The sequence below is a fragment of the Rhododendron vialii genome, chromosome 2a (assembly GCF_030253575.1).
Source record: "Rhododendron vialii isolate Sample 1 chromosome 2a, ASM3025357v1".
NCBI lineage: Eukaryota > Viridiplantae > Streptophyta > Magnoliopsida > Ericales > Ericaceae > Rhododendron > Rhododendron vialii.
In genome coordinates, this window is record NC_080558.1 from 10,096,808 (window position 1) to 10,118,333 (window position 21,526).

The window sequence follows — 21,526 nt, forward strand, 5'->3', positions numbered from 1 at the left end:
TTACAAAATAATACTCCGTTTGATCACTTAAGCTTCACTCTAGAATACATTCTTAAAAAATAAGTACTTATTTCATATTTTCAAACTCAAAAATAATGTAAATGAAAAATAATTTTTCAATTTTTTTGCACTGTATAAAAGATCTCAATGAGATCTATCAAACAAGATCCATATTGATAGAAAAATTATTTATATAAGTACATAATTTTTGAGCTTAAAATTGTCTTCTTAAAATATAAGTACTTATTTCCCTTTCGGAAACTGAACCTTAACATCTGATGATTTCAGGCACATCTGTATACGGTTGTGTGCGGTGGCCGACTTCCTGAGGTTGAGTGGCGACGTTGATAATTTTTCTTAAATTGTACTCTACGAACATGGAATAATTTAATTAGATTCTCTGGTCTTTGCTAACACATCCAAAATCTGTCTCTTTCCATATTGGATTTATGTGCATATTTTAACCCAAACCTCCAAAGTATTCCAGTTATGTGGTCCTTTGCACTGTCATTGGTTTTTGGCAGTAACGGATGACAGTACTATGTCAACTCGATCTTTAATAGAGGAAAAATACTACTATACATCTTATGTTTGGGTTTGTATGATACGCATCTTCTTGGATTGTCTTAGACCTCGTAATATTTTGCTTAAAGTTTTGTAAAATTCATAAGATCATCTTTCAAGTTGAATCCCGTCGTAATCGATCTGCAAAATAACAATTGAACCGAATGAAGCTTTCCCAAACCCTACAATAGAAACTTCAAAAAAAAAAAAGTTGTGGATCTCTTGATTAATTAACACTCTGCTAAAATTGTTGGCTTTTGCACTGATATACGAGAGAGTTGTGAGTGAGACTTGAGGAGGGAACACAGCAGCCATGGAAGACCAGCAGCCTTTCATGACTTTTCCCATGCGTTTTCTTGCTTCCCAACTGTCTATATATCAATAATGCTATGGACACGATAACGGGCTACAACACTAACCACATCAATCTACGTAACACTGCATGATTGGTAATGAGAGAACAATTACTTTGCAACCACCAATCATGCAGTGTTTTCTCATTACCAATCATGTAGTAGTTGTTCTCTCATTACCAATCATGCAGTGTTACATAAGCAGGTATAGCTTGTGTTGTGGCCCTTGCATTATTGGTGTATATTTATACATGTATAGGCAATAGCTAGGTTAGGGAGTACGGATCAGAACGGGATAGATCAAACAAAGTGAGAGAGAGAGAGAGAGAGAGAGAGGTGTTTAATTTTCATGATTGTGTATATCATGGTTAATATAAATTGGAGTTTTTCTCTCGTATGTGTGTGTGATTCCCAGAGCAGAACGAAAATATGCGAGACACTAACATAGTAAAAGTTGTGCTTGAATGGCTATCGCAAATTAGCGGCCGGGACCGGCTCTACGATGACGTTTTCAGTTTATGTTTGTTCCTTGTCACAAAATTGTTCATGGCATCTATGTTCACACATATGTTGGACAAGAGAAATATTTCCAATAACAAACAAACATGAATTGTCGCTTAGGCAGCTGGTAATTATCTCGACAATACACCTGGAATACACAAATACCCAATAAGGGAGAAAAAACTAATGCATGACCCTAATCTTTCAATCCTCTGCAGTGCAACGCCCGGCCACCGCTCTCTTTCACCGCTCCTCCAATTTTACTGTTTGTCTCGGTAACCAATGGTCAAGATTTTAAAAAAACTCTTCCAGGTCTGGAAGAGTATTTTAAAATCTAAATCGTTCAAAATACTTTCAGAAGGCTAGTGAGAATGAGTGCGGTAGGAGGAGGAGTGAAAAGGAACGATAGGCGTAAACTTTTCAAATCTTTTTAGTTTTATTTTGAGAGAATGCACGACTCTAACCTAATGAGTAACTATTCATTGCCTGAAGCCACCGTGCCCCTGTCATATCTTTTCAACATAAATTATGGCGGGGTCAATACATTTTGTCTCTGACGCAACTATATTGACCTCATCACATTGCATGTGTGGTGGAAAAAGCCTGGGGCGCGCACCACGACGTACCCGAGTACTTTTCCCTAATCATATCACCTGACCTCATCACAATGTACGTATGTTTGATCCTGGCTTTTGTATATACGCACCTGGTTCGTTTCTATGCAATGTGTATGGGAACGATGGTGAAGTGTGTCTTTGTCCACATGACGTTTGAGATGACGATTTGGAAGAAAACCTAGACCTTGTTTTCTACGAAAGCGTTACAATACATGGAACTGTCCATGGTTCACATTAACAATGATGTGAATCTGAATCATTCATTTACCTTTCAAGGTGTTAGATTTCTTTTAGGATTCCAAACCTAAAATTAATTAGTAATAGGTGGAGTAGCTTCTAAATTTTATTAATAAAGCTTGGGTGGCTTAGATGAGCAATACGGGTAAAGTCACACTCCCCCTCACGTGCGATCCGGATGCACGTGGAGGTACGAATTGAAGAGACCAAGAGATTTGCACGGGCGCCGCACGCTCGACTACATAAGGTAAGGTCACCCAAGATTTAGCTCTAATATCATGTTCGATTTCTTTTAGGGTTCCAACGTAAAATAATTGGCAATAAATAGAGTACCCTCTAAATTTTATTAGCTAAATTTGGTAGCTTAGATGAATAATACAGGCTAAAGTCAGAAGAATTTTTTTTTTTATCTAACATGGTATTAGAGCTAGCTATAAGATCTAGGCTCTGTGAAATTTTCGCTCTCGGCGGCGGCCTAAACTGTGTTGCCGTCCACCAGGCACTCGTAGTAACATCTAATTGGCTCGCTCATTCAGATTCACCTCAAATCTCTTCTGTCATGGCTTCTCTAGCTCGCTCATGACAGTTCTTTGGCTCTCTTGATTAATTTCTCTTGGCTTGGCTTGGTGTGGTTGCTCCTGGCTCTCCTAGCTTTGTTCGTCCGAAAGAAGTCGTGATAGAAGAAGTCGTCGTATTACTCTGTTGCAAAGTTAGCTTATTCGTTTGGTTTGCTAAGACGATCCCTTATTCGACTTTTTAGCTTCTCAAAATTACTTCGCATATAAACCTCTTTCCTTGGGATAAAATTTTTTAGTTTCTCTTGGCTTTTTCAAGTTCAAATTGGTAGACCTACTTGAGTTTGAAGGGGCGTGCTATGAAAACATTATGTTAGCATATTTTCTATGTTTTAATTAATAATATATTTCTTTTTGGTAAAGAGAGATTTTATTATTACCAAAAGAGACAAGAATACAATAAACAAAGGGCATACCCCGAAAAAAGTCCAACTACCTATTGGAAACAAAACAGGATCACCAAACTAAAAACAAGAGCCTAGACTGCAGCTAGTTACAAAATATGTTCTGAAATGTTCCAAACTCTACGCAAAGCTCTATTAACAGTGCTACAACCATAGTTCCACCAAGAAGATGCCCTATCCCGTATATCCTTAACAATAATATCATAAATGGGATCTGAAGTGTACTACTTATTGCCGAAAACAATGTTATTCATCACTTTTCAAATGTAGTACACTGTACCCACCATTGCTAACTTGTAGAAGGCAGATAAAAGACATTTCTTCTTGAGGTGCTGAATAGCCCAACCTATTTCTTGCCCCATTTTGTTGGATTTCTAGAAATATTATACATATGAAGAACTTTATCCCAAATACATGCTGAGAAAGAACAATAAAAAAAAATGATGCTTTTGGGACTCATGCACATTAGAACATAGGACACATCGTATGTGGTGGGAGAAGGAGTGAAAAGAAGCTGTAGGCGAAACTTTTCAAATCTTTTTAATTTTATTTTGAGAGAATGAATGCACGACTCTAACCTAATGAGTAACTATTCAATGCCTGAAGCCTGAAGGCACCGTGCCCGTTATCTTTTTCACCATAAATTATGGCAGGGTTAATACATCTTATCTCTGACCCAGCTGTATTGATCTCATCACATTGTATGTGTGGTGGAAAGTGAAATGCTAAGTGTAAAGAAAATAGGCAAAAAAAAGACCTTTAAAGTATACATGAATGGCTCAGATGTACTGCATAGTGAATCTGGGCCGTTCATGTATACTTTATGAGTTTTTTCTTTATCAATTTTCTTTGTCCCTAGCACTTCTCGTGGTGGAAAAAGCCTGGGGTGCACACCACGACGTACCCGAGTACTTTTCCCTAATCATATCACCTGAACTCATCACAATGTACGTATGTTTGATCCTGGCTTTTGTATATACGCTCCTGGTTCTCTTCTATGCAATGTGTATGGGAACGATGGTGAAGTGTGTCTTTGTCCACATGACGTTTGAGATGACGATTTGGAAAAAAACCTAGACCTTGTTTTCTACGAAAACGTTACAATACATTAAACTATCCACGGTTCACATTAACAATGATGTGAATTTGAACTGTTCATTTGCCTTTCATGGTGTTAGATTTTTTTTAGGGTTCCAACCTAAAATTAATTAGTAATAGGTGGAGTAACTTCTAAATTTTATTAATAAAGCTTGGGTGGCTTAGATGAGCAATGTGGGATAAAGTCTAACACTCCCTCTCACGTGCAGCCCGGATGCGTGTGGATGTACGAATTGAGGAGACCAAGAGATTTGCACGGGCGCCCGACACTCGACCACATGAGATGAGACCACTCAAGACTTAGCTATGATACCATTTTCGATTTCTTTTAGGGTTCCAACCTAAAACAATTGGCAATAAGTAGAGTATCCTCTAAATTTTATTAACCAAACTTGGGTGGCTTAGGTGAACAATATGGGCTAAAGTCAAAATTTTTTTTTATTTTTTTTATCTAATATAGTATCAGTGCTATAAGATTTTTCGGCCCTGTAAAATTTTTGCTCTCAGCGGGCGGCCTAAACTTCGTTGCCATCTGTCGGGCACTCGTAGTAACGTGTAACTAGCTCGCTCATTTAGATTCACCTGAAATCTCTTCTGTCATGGCTTCTCTCGTTCATGACTGTTTTTTGGCTCTCCTGATTTCTCTTGGCTTGGCTTGGTGTGGTTGCTCCTGGCTCTCCTGTCTTTGTTCGTCCGAACGAAGTCGTGATATAAGAAGTCGTCGTATTACTCTGTGGCAATGTCGGCTTATTCGTTTGGTCTGCTAAGACGATCCCTTATTCGACTTTTTAGCTTCTCAAAATTACTTCGCATATAAACCTCTTTTCATGGGATAAATTTTTTTAGTATCTTTTGGCTTTTTCAAATTCAAGTTAGTAGACCTACTTGAGTTTGAAGGGGATGTTAAAAAAATATCATGTTACCATATTTTCTAGGTTTTAATATTATATTTCTTTTTGGTAAAGAGAGATTTTATTATTACCAAAAGAGATAAGAATACAAGAAACAAAGGGCATACCCCGAAAAAGGTCCAGCTACCTATTGGAAACAAGACAGGAACACCAAACTAAAAACAAGAGCCTAAACTACAGCTAGTTACAAAATATGTTTTGAAATATTCCAAGCTCTACACGAAGCTCTATTAACAATGCTACAACCATAATTCCACCAAGAAGATGCCCTATCTCGCATATCATTAACAATAATATCATAAATGGGATTTGAAGTGTACTGCTTGTTGCCAAAAACAATGTTATTCATCACTTTTCAAATGTAGTACACTATACCCACCATTGCTAACTTGTAGAAGGCAGATAAAAGACATTTCTTCTTGAGGTGCTGAATAGCCCAACCTATTTCTTGCCCCATTTTGTTGGACTTCTAGAAATGCTAAACATATGAAGAACTTTACCCCCAATACATGCTAAGAAAGAACAACAAAAAAAAAAAGATGCTTACGAGACTCATGCACATTAGAACATAGGACACATAGGGGATCCACCATCATTCCCCAAAAGAGAAGTCTATCCTTTGTCGAAAGTCGCCCCCAACAAATAAGCCACATAATAAAACCCCATCTAGGAATACCTTACTTGAACCAAACAATCGGAGCCCACGGAACTTTAGGGAGAGGAGTTTTAAGAGTCTCCCGAGCAGTTTTAATAGAGAACATATCATTTAAGGCAAGAATCTAGATCACGGAATCATCGACACCTGCGTAAGGCCTGAGGATTGAAAGGGTACTCCTCATAAGTTGCATAATGGCCCTATTTATTTGTCTAGGCCAGCACCACTTTCCATTTTGAATTATAGATGAAGCCTTGGCTAGAAGAGACCTACCCACATTATTAACTATGCCTTCACCAAATACTTTATAGAGAGGTCCTACATCATGCCAGTAATCTAGCCAAAAAAAAATAGTGTTCCTATTTTCAATCACATACTTGATGAGGGGCTGCACTATGTACCTCTCTAAGCTTAAAAAGTTTTCTGATGGTCCAAGAAGAGTCTTGAGGCAAACACATCTGCCAAAGACATTTCCTTTTTGTGATATATGAATGAACCCATCTAACCCATAGAGAGTCAGATTTCTTGCTCAAAGCCCACAAGTGCCTAATCATGGTTGTTTTATTTCTTATTTAGGCTAGGTTAATATTTATGTTTCCTTGTTATTCATTTTTCCTTCTTTGTTAGTTTCTTAACACCAAGTCCTGAAGCCTATATAAAGACAAGTTATGGTTATGGTTTGTAAACAATCTATAATATATCGTTTGCTTCTTCTTCATATTTAACATGGTATCAGACTATAAGAGCCAATTGGTTTTAAGTTAGAACCTTCCAAAAAATCTAACACAGAGATGGAAACTTTTCATATACTGTATCAATGTGTATCTGAACTGTTCACTTGCCTTTCACGGATGGAAACTTTTCATATACCATATCATCCCTCTGTTTGCTAAAGGAGAAGGAATTAATTATATGTTCAAGTGGAGGAATACTAAACATCGAAGGCCAGGACTGATAATCCAATCCCAAAGCCTATCACTGTCGGAAACAAGCATGGGCTTTGAGTTACGCAGGATATATATTAGCAATATTCCCTTGTCATTGTGAATCCTATCATATCCCATCACCTTATAGCGAAATCCATCATTCTTAGTCGGGTTATCAAACGGGGCTGAGTATACGCGACAATAACTCATTCTATCCATTCCCTACCCATGTACGCGTTGTAACTCCTTTCTAAAAATATTCACAAAATCGACATCTGATTTATATTGTCTCAATTGATGGACCAGTAAAAGAAAAGTGAAAAAGCGTGCCAAGTTATTGGACTGAAAAGTAGTCAAGGATAGGAAAGGTACGTCGATCCATCCATATATTCCAATTTTTTATCACAAATGTCAAAGTCAGGGCTCCCAAGTTATCCACATACCATATCCTTTTAAACCTCTGCAAAAACAAAATCTGAGGAACAATTTCTAGTTATTTGTTTCTTTTGTTAGTAAATTTTCCTTAGAAGGGAAAAAATTATGGATGATGAGCGTGTTCGAGTCCTTCTGGTAACCTTTCCGGCGCAGGGGCATATCAACCCCTCTCTCCAGTTTGCCAGGTGCCTCACGAGAATGGGTGTCGACGTCACTCTTTTGACGGCGCTTTCCGCCATCAACCGCATAACAAAAACCACCACCAGTAGTACTCCACAAGGCGTAACCTATCTTGGCTTCTCCGATGGCTATGATGACGGCTTGAAAGTCGACACTGATTTCGAGGTCTACATGGCTGACCTAAGGAGACGTGGTTCGGAGGCAGTAGCCAAACTCGTCACTTTTAGTGGTGAAAATGGAAAACCCTTTGTGCATGTGGTGTACACCATCCTTCTTTCTTGGGTAAGCCAAGTTACACGCGCCCTAAACGTGCCATCCACTTTCCTTTGGATTCAACCAGCAGCCATCTTGGATATTTATTACTATTCCTTCTATGGTTATGGAGATGTCATTAGGAACAATGTCAATGACCCCTCATGGTCAGTAGAATTACCCGGATTGCCACGGCTCACTGGCCGTGACCTTCCCTCTTTTTTATGTGCTCCAAACCTGTATAAATTTGCACTTTCGCTGTTTAAAGAGCATATAGATACCCTGGGTGAAGAAACAAATCCAAAAGTGCTCGTAAACTCTTTCGATGCATTGGAATCTGAGGCACTACGGGCTATTAAGAAGTTAAATTTTGTCGCTATTGGACCATTAATTCCGTCAGCTTTCTTAGACAGGAAGGATCCATCTGACAATTCTTTTGGAGGAGACCTGCTTCAAAAATCAAACAACTATATCGAATGGTTGGATTCAAAGCCAAGAGGATCTGTTATTTATGTGGCATTTGGAAGCATCTCTGAATTAGCGAAGCAACAAACAGAGGAGGTCGCACGTGGTTTGCTTGATTGCGAAAGGCCATTTTTGTGGGTGATGAGAGGAAAGGGAAATGATGAAAAAGAAGAAGATAAGGTGGGTTACAAAGAGGAATTGGAGCGACAAGGTATGATAGTGTCGTGGTGTTCTCAAGTGGAGGTTTTGTCACATTCATCCGTGGGTTGTTTTGTGAGTCACTGTGGGTGGAATTCTTCGTTGGAGAGCTTAGTTTCTGAGGTTCCGATGGTGGCTTTTCTACAATGGTCAGACCAAGCAATGAATGCAAAGCTTATTGAAGATGTTTGGAAGACGGGGGTTAGATTGATAAAAAATGGAGAAGGAATTGTTGAGGCTGGTGAGGTTAAGAGGTGCATTGAAATGGTGATGGGAGGGGGAGACAGAGGGGAGGAAATGAGAAACAATGCTAATAAGTGGAAGGATTTGGCAAGGGAAGCTACTCTGGAAGGTGGATCGTCGGACAAGAATCTCAATGCTCTTGTTGATGAGGTTAGAGCTCATTAGAGCTTATTTTAGTCTACTCGAACCTCAATTTCCAGCCCATAAATAAGTACATCTGTTACGTCCCGTCTTTTCTAATTCCTAATAATTATATTTCTGTAATAAAATAAAGGATTTTTATGGTTTGGATCGTAATTGATATGTCCTCTCTCTCCACATAGTATATCTGTTGTTGGCACTATTATAGTGCTGTGGTAGAAGTCTAAATAGTTTTAGTATTTGGTGTTGTACCGTATTAAATACTTTTATTAGGTGGTTACCTATTATTTAATGGAGAACGTGGGTCAGAGAAAAGAGGTCATTATATTAGACTAGGGTTGTTTATTTTGAGAGTGAGAAATCGCAGCAGCCAAGGGTTTTGTCTGGTTCGGAGATAGCCTCAAGTAAGTGGTTATTCTTCTCTTCATATTTATTTCTTTTTCACCTTCGCATGCTAAGGCTAAAATTGTGAACTTGCGTGTGGAGTAAAATTATTGGTTGTGTTGGGTTTGTGGCAAGGCGAGAGGGAAAGTGAATGAATACTATGCCAGTTGTGCGTAGTGAATTGTTGAAGGTTGTTAGATGTTCATTGCTATGTTGGCAAGTAATTCCCTTCCTATAATATTATTCAAGTTGTGTTTTGTGTATATAATAGTGGGTTGCTATGGTGGATTTTGGAGGATTAAGAGGCGGGTTATGATTGAAGAACGTGCAAAACTAGAATTAGGAGCAGAAAGTTTGTCATGGTGTGTACATAGAAAAATGAGTGAATTGCTTGGACTTGGGTTTTACAAATTGGATTTGTAAGTTTCTAGTGACAGATGGGTTTAGTCATAGGTATGGTTAATTTCGATTTGTATTATTAACCTAAGATGTTATAGTAAACATCACTAGATACATTAATGAGCCTATGTGAATTATCTTGTGGTTCAGGTTAACTTGATTTCGCGTTGTTTGATCGCATTACGTTTGGCCCAGGTGAGTAGCTAAGTATGTAACGTATTTTTGAAAGTTCCCTGTGTCTCTTAAAAGTATTTCCTTCAAAAATTTATATGAATGTTATTCGGAGACTCAAAACTGTTTATAAGTTTTTCTATAAATTGGCATGCGATGAATTTTCTGAGATCAATTGTTAATATTCTTTTTGGTGAGAGCTTGGTGGATATTAATGGGAACATTTATTTCGGAAGTCCAAGGAAATTATTCCTTCTCGTGTTGGTGACCCTGGCCATTGGAGAAAAGACCGTGTTAGGCCGGTGACCCTAATGCTCAACGGCTTTCTTTTGCTGGATCGTCTTTGGGAAAAGTACCATGGGCTGCCAACCCTGGTGACTCTAAATTCAATATTGGATCCAATTTTGATGAGATTTATTTTGGCCATGGTACTGTTTGATTGTGGTTCCCCATTGTTGATGGAGTTATTGTTGTGATCACCACTAAGAATGTTCATTGGTTAAATGCTTTATTGATTAATTTATTATTCTGCTAGACACCTCGTATGCCAAATTATGATTTAATGGTAATTATTTTAATCCCCATTTTCAACTTTATTTAATATACATACTTGCTATTCACTGAGCTCGTCAGCTGACGGATTTATTCCAACTTCTTTTTTAGGCAAGTTGGAGAGTTAGGTAAGGACTCTGGCGGTATCTTGGAGATTTCTTTTTATTGACCTCCATAGGATGTTGCATTTAGTATAAAGATTTTAATCATCGCTTCCGCACTTTGTATAACTTTTGAGTAAAATGGGATTACTATATTGTTGGTGGTAAATTTTTATTGGTTGGTTCATGGGATGGTTTTGCCCCATGTTTATGATTGGATTTATTTGGCTTTGGATTTATTCAATAAAAAAAATATTTTTGTTCGACAACTTATTTTATTCTAGGCTACGTGTTCCATGAGTTGGCCTTGTGGTACACGGCCGGTCACTTCTCATTTTTGGGGTGTGACAATTGTGGTATCAAAGCCAGGTTTGAAAAAAAAAAAACTTTTGCATTCATTTTGGATCATGTTTATTTAGTGGAGGTCCGAGTCCCAGAGTCCTACTGCCATTTGTGAGAACGTTTATTATTTGAACCATATCGGTACCCACATAGTATTAAGGAGTTAATAGTCATTGGGTGACACAATCGCGGTAAGATTTTTTATAGGTTTTCGATAGGGTATTGGAGAAGAATATAGCAAGTGATTTTATTTATTATCGGGATCGTTCATCATACATATTTTACAAGTACCTTTCTGACTGAATGGAGTTGGACTATGATGTTATTGAATCTGAAGATTAGTATTAATTGGTGGTAGTACACTTGGAGATTGACTTAAGAATGTAACTTAGAGGACTGCTATAAGTTGGTATGGACAATGGGCTAGTTGAATTGTGGGAATGTGTGCTAAGATTTTCTTATTTATAATGCTTAGTACATTCTAGATAGGCAGATATTCTTAAATTGTAGCTCTTTGATTGGTCCTTCTTTCTTATCCTTAGTATCTTAGTATAGATTTGGTTATGTTATGTTCTGTTAGGATAGGGCGATAATTATGCTTGACTAAAGAAATTCTCTAGGAACTGCTGATGTGTATTAGGAGATGAATAGTGGTAAGAATGGTCAGGATTTCGATGTTACGTCGCTCCAAACCGATTAAAAAAAAAAGAGAAGACTCAGATGTTTTAAAGTGAGAGTAGTGGATTATAGAAATTATTGGTTCTTCTGATCGAGTGGTAGCAATTGGATTTTGGGAACTAGGCGAAAAAAAAAAGATGGATATGTTTTGTCAAGGTTATGACCGCTTGATTAGTAGTGACTATGTAGTGGATTGTGGCTATAGTGGAATGCGAGTGCTTGGGTTGGTTTCAGTATATTAAAGGGGAATGATATAGTTTGTTTGGTGATTAAAAGGTGAAGTCATAGAGTGCATTGGTGGTGATTTGAAATTTTAATGTATTACGGTATCAGTATTGTGAAATTATGGGAAGGTAGAAAAGAGAAAACTTGTGTAGGCAAACTTATGGATTAGATGTGTTATTTTGCCATTGAAGTGGATATGGAGTATTACTAACTCGATCATTAGCAGTTTGCGGTTCTCATGTTATTTGTTGCTAAAGGTTAAAACTGATACTACTGGATCATTGGGGATGATCTAGACACATGATTTTGTATGAAAAAAAAAAATGAATGCAGGATCCTATGAAGTTGAATTTTGGGTTAGCGTATGGAGTTAGTCTTCAGAATGCGAGGTGAATTTAAGAATTTTCAGGTAAGGAGGTGTATTATGTGTTGTCATGGAAAGTGAGACTATGGGCTGGTTAGTTCGAGAATTAGTTTTAAAATTAGTTCGGTAGAGCAAGGTTTTGTTTAGCAATATCTTTGGTACCCATTATGAATTTTAAATTTTGTTGAGGTGATAAAATTAGATTTTTTAGAAATTCTCGAGACAATGATATTTGCTAGGCATATTGCTACCTACAATTAGTTCTGGAATTGATAATTTCTTTGGACTCTCATGAAGACTGCTTCGAACATGATTCAACTAAATTGTTTGGAGAGTATCGGTGAATGATGGGTAGCCAATTAGTAAAAACCAATCGATAATAAGAGGGAATCTATTGAGTCCTAGAACCATGAGGTACTGTAATGAATATTACAAGCTTGAGGTTTATTCATTAGTACACTTTGGATTTTTGTGAGTGAGTGGATTGTAGTACTTAATTGTTGAGATCAATCCTCAAAACTTTGCTTATTTGGTTTGAGCTAGAATTATTTTGATTCTTTCCATGACTTTTAATTCTAACCTTGATTGACTAGTTGGTAGATTATCTTAATTGTTAGTGTTAAGTTTTTTTTTTTTTGATCGGCAAAAGATAAAGATTCATTAACTCCAAACACAAAGTACATACAGAGCTAAAAGGATCATGGATAAACCGGTCTGACCATCCATGACCCTCATCTCCTAATCACATGAAGGAAAAACTGATTTGGGCCCAACAGGCTGAGCCCAAACCAGGGGAAAACACCTGAAATACCCAGGTTGGAGAGACACCAACCCAGAGACAAACAGCCCAAACAGGCAAAGCCACACACCTAATACAACCCTAACACCTAAACCAAGCTCACGAAACAGCCCTCCAGTCGCCGCCACCAAACGCCACCGCTACCGCCACCGCCACTGCCACCGCCCACGCTGGACCTGCCATCCCAGCCAATTAAGCCACAAGCATCTATTTACAGATAAAACACAGCACCGCCCAACCTACCACCAGCCGCCACCCACCGCCATCTATTGCCATCGTCATCACAAGCATCTATTTAAGTTAGTTTCTTTTGGGTGAAGTTGGAACATAATATTAGGGAGATTTTTGTTAAAATATTTTGTTGGTTCGTAGTTATGGAAGGTACTAAGAGGTCATGAAGATTTATATGTACTTTTAGAACTTAACTATTATTGAGTTGGATGTGAAGAAGATAGTTTAGTTCATAGCTAGAAATGTGAAAGTTGGACATCAAAGTATCACTTTACTAAGGGCGACATATGAGAACACAATTCGTTTGTAGACATTTGATATCGTTGTTGATGGAGCTTTATTGTTATACCTTTAGGGATTATGGTGTACGAAATCTTTTGTGGAATAGGTGACTGTCTATCTTATGCACCGGTTTATATAATAATTTTAAGGGACCATAAAAAAACTGACATTATCCCCCAAATCCACAACTTATACTCAAAGAAAAAATGAGAGCTTAAAAACACTCCGAACCACAACTTCACTGCACTTAAATCCATCTACATAATCGTTAACGGCCCTGATTTGTTATGTATAATCTTGTTAGGACTGGTTGGTTTTGATTGTCTTCTGTGACCACTGCCATTAGCAAAGTTGTATGTTCAGAACCCAGAATCATTGTGGCCCTAACAATTTAAAAAATAAGAAAAAGGAAAAAAAAAGAAAAAGAAAAGGAGGAAGAAGTACTAGAAAGTAATAGTCGAAAGTGTCAAGTTGGGCGATTAATTAGTTCTTTTTTTTTCCTGATCAATAAAAAGTGTGTCTAGCTAGATGTTTAAGTTTTTTTGCACTTAATTAATCAAATCTTAGGCCTTCCGGTATTAGTTAAAGTATGCGTAAGTTGGTTCAAAAACCTGAGTTATCATAAAGAGAAATGGTTTACCAATTCATGAAGATGCTTTTTCAGTCTTCCATGGCATTGTTTTGGCACTTTGTCCCAATGTAATGTAGCAAATCAGATCCACTTCAATATTAATAGCTCAAGGGAAAGAGAATCCAACCAAAAGTTGAAACCGAACAGCCAAAGGGGTAAGCCCTGTACAACCTGAGGGCCTATAGAACATAAAACAACCCAAGAGGCCTAAAAAGCCCTGATACATCAATAAAGCCCGGCCCGAAGAAACCCAAAACCTACCCTAATAGAATCGAGACGCCGCCGCCAACCGTTGCAAATAAGTCTGTGGGCACACGTACCAAAAATCAAATGAGTGCGCCACCCTTTTGAAATAGCGTAACGAAACGCTCAATTTAAAATCACAACTTAATTGAATTTGAAGAAAAAAAAAAACATATTCATTCATCGACATCCAATTTTTATAATTAATTATACACGTGACTAGACGCTTTTGATGTCCTTCGTGCGTCGACAATTATGCATACGTATGCACCTCCCTCACTTTAAATTAGTTCTATTAACCTGCTTGAAAATCCTCACTGGAGTGTGGACAAAGTACAGTAATTTCAACGCACTATTAAGTGCAGGTGCACTGAATCTTGCTATATTGAGATTCCATCGTCATGATTAATCCAGGGAATTTAAGGTGTTTGGGAGCTTTTACTTTTCTTTCTTTTTATTTTCACCCATTTAGCTTTTTGGCTTTTTCCAATTTTGATCACTTAAGTGGCAACAAAAATTAGCGGCAAGTCCAAGCATCTCGCGATTGAAACTTGACAATTTTTTGTGACCAGGCAGCAAGAGATAATTTTCTTGTGAATTCATTAGTCCCAACGAAGATGGTTTATCTTTGACAAGATCGAAAAAGAAAATAATCGAGGTGCGCGTAACCTACCTGGACAACCTATCGAGCCAAAAACTAAAAACAAAGAATATTCCATGTCACGTGAGTAACGTTGATGAACTAATAATAGAAAGCCGAGCCAAATAATTGACTGAAAAGTAAGGATAAGATTAGCTGAACGTAATGAAACTTTCCACCACAAATGTCCTAGTCAGAGCTCCCCTATACCATATGCTTGTAAACCTCTGGAAAAGCCAATACTAAGTACAAAACACTTTCCTTTTCTTTGAGTATACCCCCAAATCCACCCAAGAACAAGAGGAAAAAATCCCAAAATAAGAGCTGATTCGGAGTGAATTTTTGTTGTATTCCTAGCTCTAAGCACTGATTAAAGGATACTTCCACCCTCTATTTGTTCTTTTGTTAATAAAATTATGGATGAGAGTGTTCAAATCCTCCTAGTAATCTTTCCGGCTCAAGGACACATCAACCCCTCGCTCCAATTCGCCAAGCGCCTCGTGAAAATGGGCGTCCGCGTCACTCTCTTAACGGCCTTTTCCGCCGTCAACCACATAACCAAAAGCGCTGACACTGCGCCACGAGGCGTAACCTTTCTCGGCTTCTCCGATGGGTACGACGACGGCTTCAGAGCTGGCATGGATTTCGATGTCTACATGCCTGACCTAAGGAGACGTGGTTCGGAAGCAGTGGCAACAGCCATCACTTCTAGTGCTGACAATGGAAAGCCCATTGGACATGTGGTCTACACCACCCTTCTCCCTTGGGTAAGCCAGGTCACGCGTGACCTTCACGTGCCGTCCACTTTCCTTTGGATTCAACCGGCCACCATCTTGGATATTTTCTACTATTCCTTCTATGGTAATGGAGATTTACTCAATGAGAGCAAAATATCTGACCCTTCATGGTCAATTGAATTACCAGGATTGCCACGGCTTACTGGCCGTGACCTTCCCTCTTTTCTACTAGCTCCAAATGCGTTTAAATTTGCACTGCCTTTGTTTAAAGAGCACATAGATACTCTAGATGAAGAAACAAATCCGAAAATACTCGTAAATTCTTTCGATGCATTGGAATCGGAGGCTCTACAGGCTATCAAGAAGTTAAATTTTGTTGCTATTGGACCACTAATTCCGTCAGCTTTCTTGGACGGAAAGGATCCATCTGACAATTCCTTTGGAGGAGATCTCCTTCCAAAATCAAATGACTATATTGAATGGTTGGATTCAAAACCGAGAGGATCTGTTATTTACGTGGCATTTGGAAGCATGTCTGGTTTAGCGAAGCAGCAAACTGAGGAGGTCGCACGCGGTCTGCTTGATTGCGGAAGGCCGTTTTTGTGGGTGATGAGAGGAAAGGGGAATGGTGAAAAAGAAGAAGTGGATAAGGCGAGTTACGAAAAAGAATTGGAGCAACAAGGGATGATAGTGTCGTGGTGTTCTCAAGTGGAGGTTTTGTCACACTCCTCTGTGGGTTGTTTTGTGAGTCATTGCGGGTGGAATTCTTCATTGGAGAGCTTAGTTTTTGGAGTTCCGGTGGTGGCTTTTTCACAATGGGCAGACCAAGTGACAAATGCCAAGCTTATTGAAGATGTTTGGAAGACGGGGGTTCGATTGACTAAAAATGGAGAGGGAATTGTTGAGGGTGGTGAGGTTAAGAGGTGCATTGAAATGGTGATGGGAGGTGGGAGCAGAGGGGAGGAAATGAGAAACAATGCTAAGAAGTGGAAGGATTTGGCAAGAAAAGCTACCGTGGAAGGTGGATCGTCGGACAAAAATTTCAGGGCTTTTGTTGATGACGTTAGAGCTTGTTAAAGCTTGTTTTAGACTATGATCTTGATAGGAATTGTACTATACAACTTCACTGCACTTAAATGCATCTCCACAATCGTTAAGTACTATTCCGATTTGTATTGAATATTCTTGTTTGGACTCGTTGGTTTCGATTGTTTTTTTGCGACCGTTGCCATTAGTAAAGTGGTATCTTCAAAACCCAAAATCATTGTGGCCACATCAATCAAGCACAAAAAGAAAAGTGAATAAAAAGGAGGACGAAGAATAAGGTAGTTATAGTGTGAAATGGTTTACTCTATCACTTCATTGGAAGGTGGACATTGTTCTGTTCCTCTTACTTTGTCAAGACAGAGTGAAATGGTTTAATCTCTGCCTTTAATTGGGACTCCAGCAAATGGACGATGCGATTGGCCCTCGAAGATTAATTGAGGTCTGCGTGTGGGCTGATCTGGACACCGGAGTTATCAACAATAGAATGGGTTTACCATTGAAGATGTTTTTTTTACCCTTCTTGAGAAGGCGTTCTTGTGTTTGGTCCGAATATATTATAGTATGTTGGAATTCAGATCGGCACCTATTATAAAGGAATATATAATAAAGGAATATATAACCAGTATTGGCTATAAATTAAAATTTCGCAGTGCAATATAACTCTTTAGGCAAAAGTTGTGAAAAAATATTAGCTTAATTTCTCATCTTTTTAATGGTACAAGTATCTAATAATTGATATATGTAAGGACCCGATTTTATTATTATTTATTTTAATTGATTGTAGGTTGCCGTGTGGACATGTTGTTTGAGTGACATGGGACCCATGTGCCTATCCCGAGGCTTTTAATATGACTAGATATACATTCGACGCAAAATTTGAGTTTTGGTGGCTGAACTAAAAATTCTCGAACCTTGGGGAGTTGATTAGTGTTACCATTGAGCTAGAGAGACCTATGGTGTAATTTTTTCAAAAATCAAACTTTTATTTCCAGGGGAAGATCGGCTCCGCCATTTTCCATTTCCAGGAGTTTCATTTTTTTATACGTCTTCATCTCTTGACTCCTCATTCTCTTTACCTCTCAAATCTTCTAAATTTTGGAGAATCTAAGGAAATGAAAGTTTAATTCATACATACAACTCAAAGATTTTGGACCTCGAAGTGGGTTTGGAGAGGATTCAAAGCTAGGGCTTGGTATTTGCATTTTGAGGTAGGATACATGACTAATCCATTTGATATGTTTATTTTTAGTGTAAATATTGTGGATTTGTTAGTAGAGCATGAGTATTTTTTTTAGATTATGTGAAAATTTGTGGTAGGGCTTTAAGATCTCACATGAAAAACATGGATTTTTTTTGATACTTGTTAAAGAGTTGTGCTATATGTACCGACCATGGGGAGAGAAAACGTACCGCTGGCCGCCGGCGGGCCATCTCCGGCCACCGGACGGCCGATCCGAGCTGTCCAAAAATTCGAAAAAAAAAAACCGATGGGGCTTGCGTGAGAATCAATGGCATCCGAGGTGTGTAGGATGCTTGATCCGAGAACCATTTTTTCGTGTATATACACGTATATACATATATACACGAAATGTGGTGCTCAGATCAAACATCCTACACACCTCGGATGCCATTGATTCTCGCGCAAACCCCATCGGTTTTTTTTTTTATAGAATTTTTGGACGGCTCGGATCGGCCGTCCGGTGGCCCGGAGACGGCCCGCCGGCGGCCGTTTTCTCTGTCCCATGGTTGGTATGTATATCATTTCTGCTTGTTAAATTCTTGAGATTTATGTGTTATTGAGATATAAAGATGCTAAATGTTTAAAAGTTACACGTGTTAGTGAAATAGTTTATGCGTATTTGAAGTTTAATGAATACTTGGAGCTTGGATAGTTGATGAGAATTATGCGAATGATATTTGGGTATGAATTATCCCGTTCAGTGAGATAGGTTGGGATGATTGTACTCGAATTATGTTGGTCTAGATAGTGGTGCACCTAGGAAAAATAAACTGGGCTTGGTGAGCTACTCGGTGAAAGACCGAAAATTATTAGCGTGGTACACTGTACCCGATTACTCCGGTGTAAGGGTGGTGCTTGTATCCAGTTACCTCAATTCATGGGATGGTACTTGTACCTAACTACCTTTGGTTTGTGAGGGTGTTGCTTGTACCCGGTTACCCCGGTTCATGGGGTGGTACTTGTACTCGGTTATCCTCGGTTAGATATTAGAGTTGGCGTATGGTTTATGACTTTGGGTTAAATCTAGGAATGTTGGGCAGTGGTGATTAGACATAGAACCGTATGAGGTTATTGTTAAGGGATACTTATTGACACTTGATAATTAATTATGTATGGAATTTCAACTTGTGCATGTTTCACGATATTTATGTTAAACTTAAACATATTATTTGGTTTAGTCTCTACGAGAGCTCCGGCTTATGTTGTTTAAACTATTTCATGTGGCAATGAGGCGCCATGAACTTAGTGAAGTTGTGGACACATGAAGTTAAAAAAAACACCTAAAAAAACACCCCAAATCACAAACTCATAGTCCCCGATCAAATTTTTATGATCCGAACCGTTCAATGTGTGTAGAATGTGATTTTAAAGGTTCCTACGAGAAATTAACAAAAAAAAATCATCGAGAAAAGCTTGATTTGAGCAGTTTTTATTTGAACCGTTCAATAAAAAACTGTTTGAAACTGTTCGGATCAAGCCCTTCCCAGTCATTTTTTTTGCTGATTTCTCATAGGTACCCTTAAAATCACGTTCTGATCACATTGAGTGGCTCGGATCATCAAAATTTGATCGTGAACTATGTGATGTTTTTTTATGTGTTCTTTTGGGTGTTCCCGGAACCGCCCCGTATATATATATACATATATATATATACATATACATATATACATATATATATATATACATATATATATATACATATATATATACATATATATATACATATATATACATATATATATACATATATATACATATATATATACATATATATACATATATATATACATATATATATATATACAGTCGGATTCCGGTGAGGGATCCCGCATTTTTTTAAAATGCAGGACTCCCATTCCCGATTGAATTTCGATGATCAAAGCTGCTCAAAGTGATCCGAACGTGATTTTAAGGGTCCCCGCGAGAAATCAGCAAAAAAAATGACCGGAAAGAGCTTCATCCGAGCAGTTTTCATTGAACGGTTCAAAAAAAAAAACTGCTCGGATGAAGCTCTTCCCTGTCATTTTTTTCGCTGATTTCTCGCGGGGACCCTTAAAATCACGTTCTGCACACATTGAACGGTTCGGATTTTCAAAATTTGATTGGGAAATGAAAGTCCCGCATTTTAACAAAGTGAGGGATCCATCACTTGATAATTTGTGTATATATATATATATATATATGTATATATATATATATATATATGTATATGTGTATATGTAGACACTCCAATTTGGACTTCTCGAATTTCCTTAATTTATGGCCTTGAGGCTCCTCAATGATGAATATGGATTAAAACAGGCCTTGGATCAATTGGAACCATGCTCCTTGAGAGATTTTCGAAAGACATAATGCCAAAATCAGTTCCAAGCGCTCGGAACCACTTCTGAGCTCTCAAAACCATTTTCCTAAAACCCTTGGGCCAGCTCATTTCAGAGCGCTTAGGAGTGCCGTTCCTGAGCGTGCTCAGGAACGCTCCCGAGCGTGCTCAGGAACGCTCCCGAGCGCTCAGGACTACTGTGCTGCCCAATGGATAATAAAGTTCACCACTCTTCATGAAGAACATCATTGCAGCCGTCTGGAGCAGGTTTTACCTGCAGCATGCTCGACCTCAGTCCGCAGAGAATCAAATCATGAGGATTTTCCCTCCTAAAAAATATTTTATTCATCTTTGATGTTATTTTCAAATCTAAACCATAGGTTATGTTTCCCTATAAATACTCTGACTTCAGTTGACAAGAGGAGGTAGCTCTATCTTCCAAAAAACCCTCTCTAAGTCTGAAATCAATTCTTCAAAGTTCATCCCACATTTTCAAATCAAAAACCACACACAAAAAAAAAAAAAGGAGTTATTAACAAAAGAAAATGCAGGAAACCTAGAACAATACTCTGTTCTTGATTTCTTGGATTTTTCCATTCTGTCTCACCCTTCAAAAGCATTCGAGAAGCAAGGTTCAAATCAAAGGTAGAAATTCTTCTACTTTTTCAAACAAAAGGCTGTTTTTCCCTTCTGAGGGAGGTCCCTCAGCCCATCCTAGTCTCTCATACTGGTTGTGAAGTTGAAGGGACTTTGCTGTAAGAACAAGAGCAAAGGGATCGCAGAATCTATTTTCCAAACTTGCTGGGAATGCTCCGAGCACTCGGGAATACTCCTAAGCGCCCAGGACTGTTTCTAGCTCCATTTCCTACACTTTTGGCAAACAGATGGTAGAAATGAAGTTCATTCTTAAATAAATAGCATCATGATGACATGTTGCCGTAAACAAATCATTTTACTTTAGGCAAAAATCCATTTTCCTCGACATCCATTTTTGAATAAAGTTTGCAACAATAAAAAAGGGTTTTTATCCATAGAAAATGGACTTGGAGTAGTGACATGTCAAAATGAATCTGTTTTACGCTTAAAAAGGGACCTGGCATGCAGCTCACCCCCGAGCGCTCGGGACCATTTCTGAGCGCTCAGGTGCATGGTCCCGAGCGCTCAGGAGCATGGCCATGCAGTTGCAATTCATTTCTTCCACTGTATTGTCAATATTATGATCTCTCGTTTGCAGGACATACTCTGTTTTTCTCTCAAAAGAAATGTAGGTCTATTGTTGCAAAGGCAAGGAGGCACGGCTTGGAAGATTAGGGTTTATTCTCAATCCGTCAAGCCCTCTTCTGAGCTTATTGCATTTTCAAAATGATTTCATTTCTCAGTTTTAG

General features: G+C 38.4%; 2 protein-coding genes across 2 annotated transcripts; both read left to right on the forward strand.

The window, feature by feature from the left end:
- Nucleotides 1-7,263: 7,263 nt before the first annotated feature.
- On the forward strand, nucleotides 7,264-8,816 carry LOC131315744 (crocetin glucosyltransferase, chloroplastic-like). The gene has a single exon (XM_058344940.1). The coding sequence runs from the start codon at nucleotides 7,382-7,384 to the stop codon at nucleotides 8,777-8,779; it is 1,398 nt and encodes a 465-aa protein (XP_058200923.1). The 5' UTR covers nucleotides 7,264-7,381; the 3' UTR covers nucleotides 8,780-8,816.
- A 6,162-nt stretch (nucleotides 8,817-14,978) lies between these two features.
- LOC131315746 (crocetin glucosyltransferase, chloroplastic-like) lies at nucleotides 14,979-16,745 on the forward strand. The gene has a single exon (XM_058344942.1). It carries the CDS (start codon nucleotides 15,214-15,216, stop codon nucleotides 16,609-16,611), a length of 1,398 nt encoding a protein of 465 aa, XP_058200925.1. The 5' UTR covers nucleotides 14,979-15,213; the 3' UTR covers nucleotides 16,612-16,745.
- The last annotated feature ends 4,781 nt before the right edge of the window (nucleotides 16,746-21,526 follow it).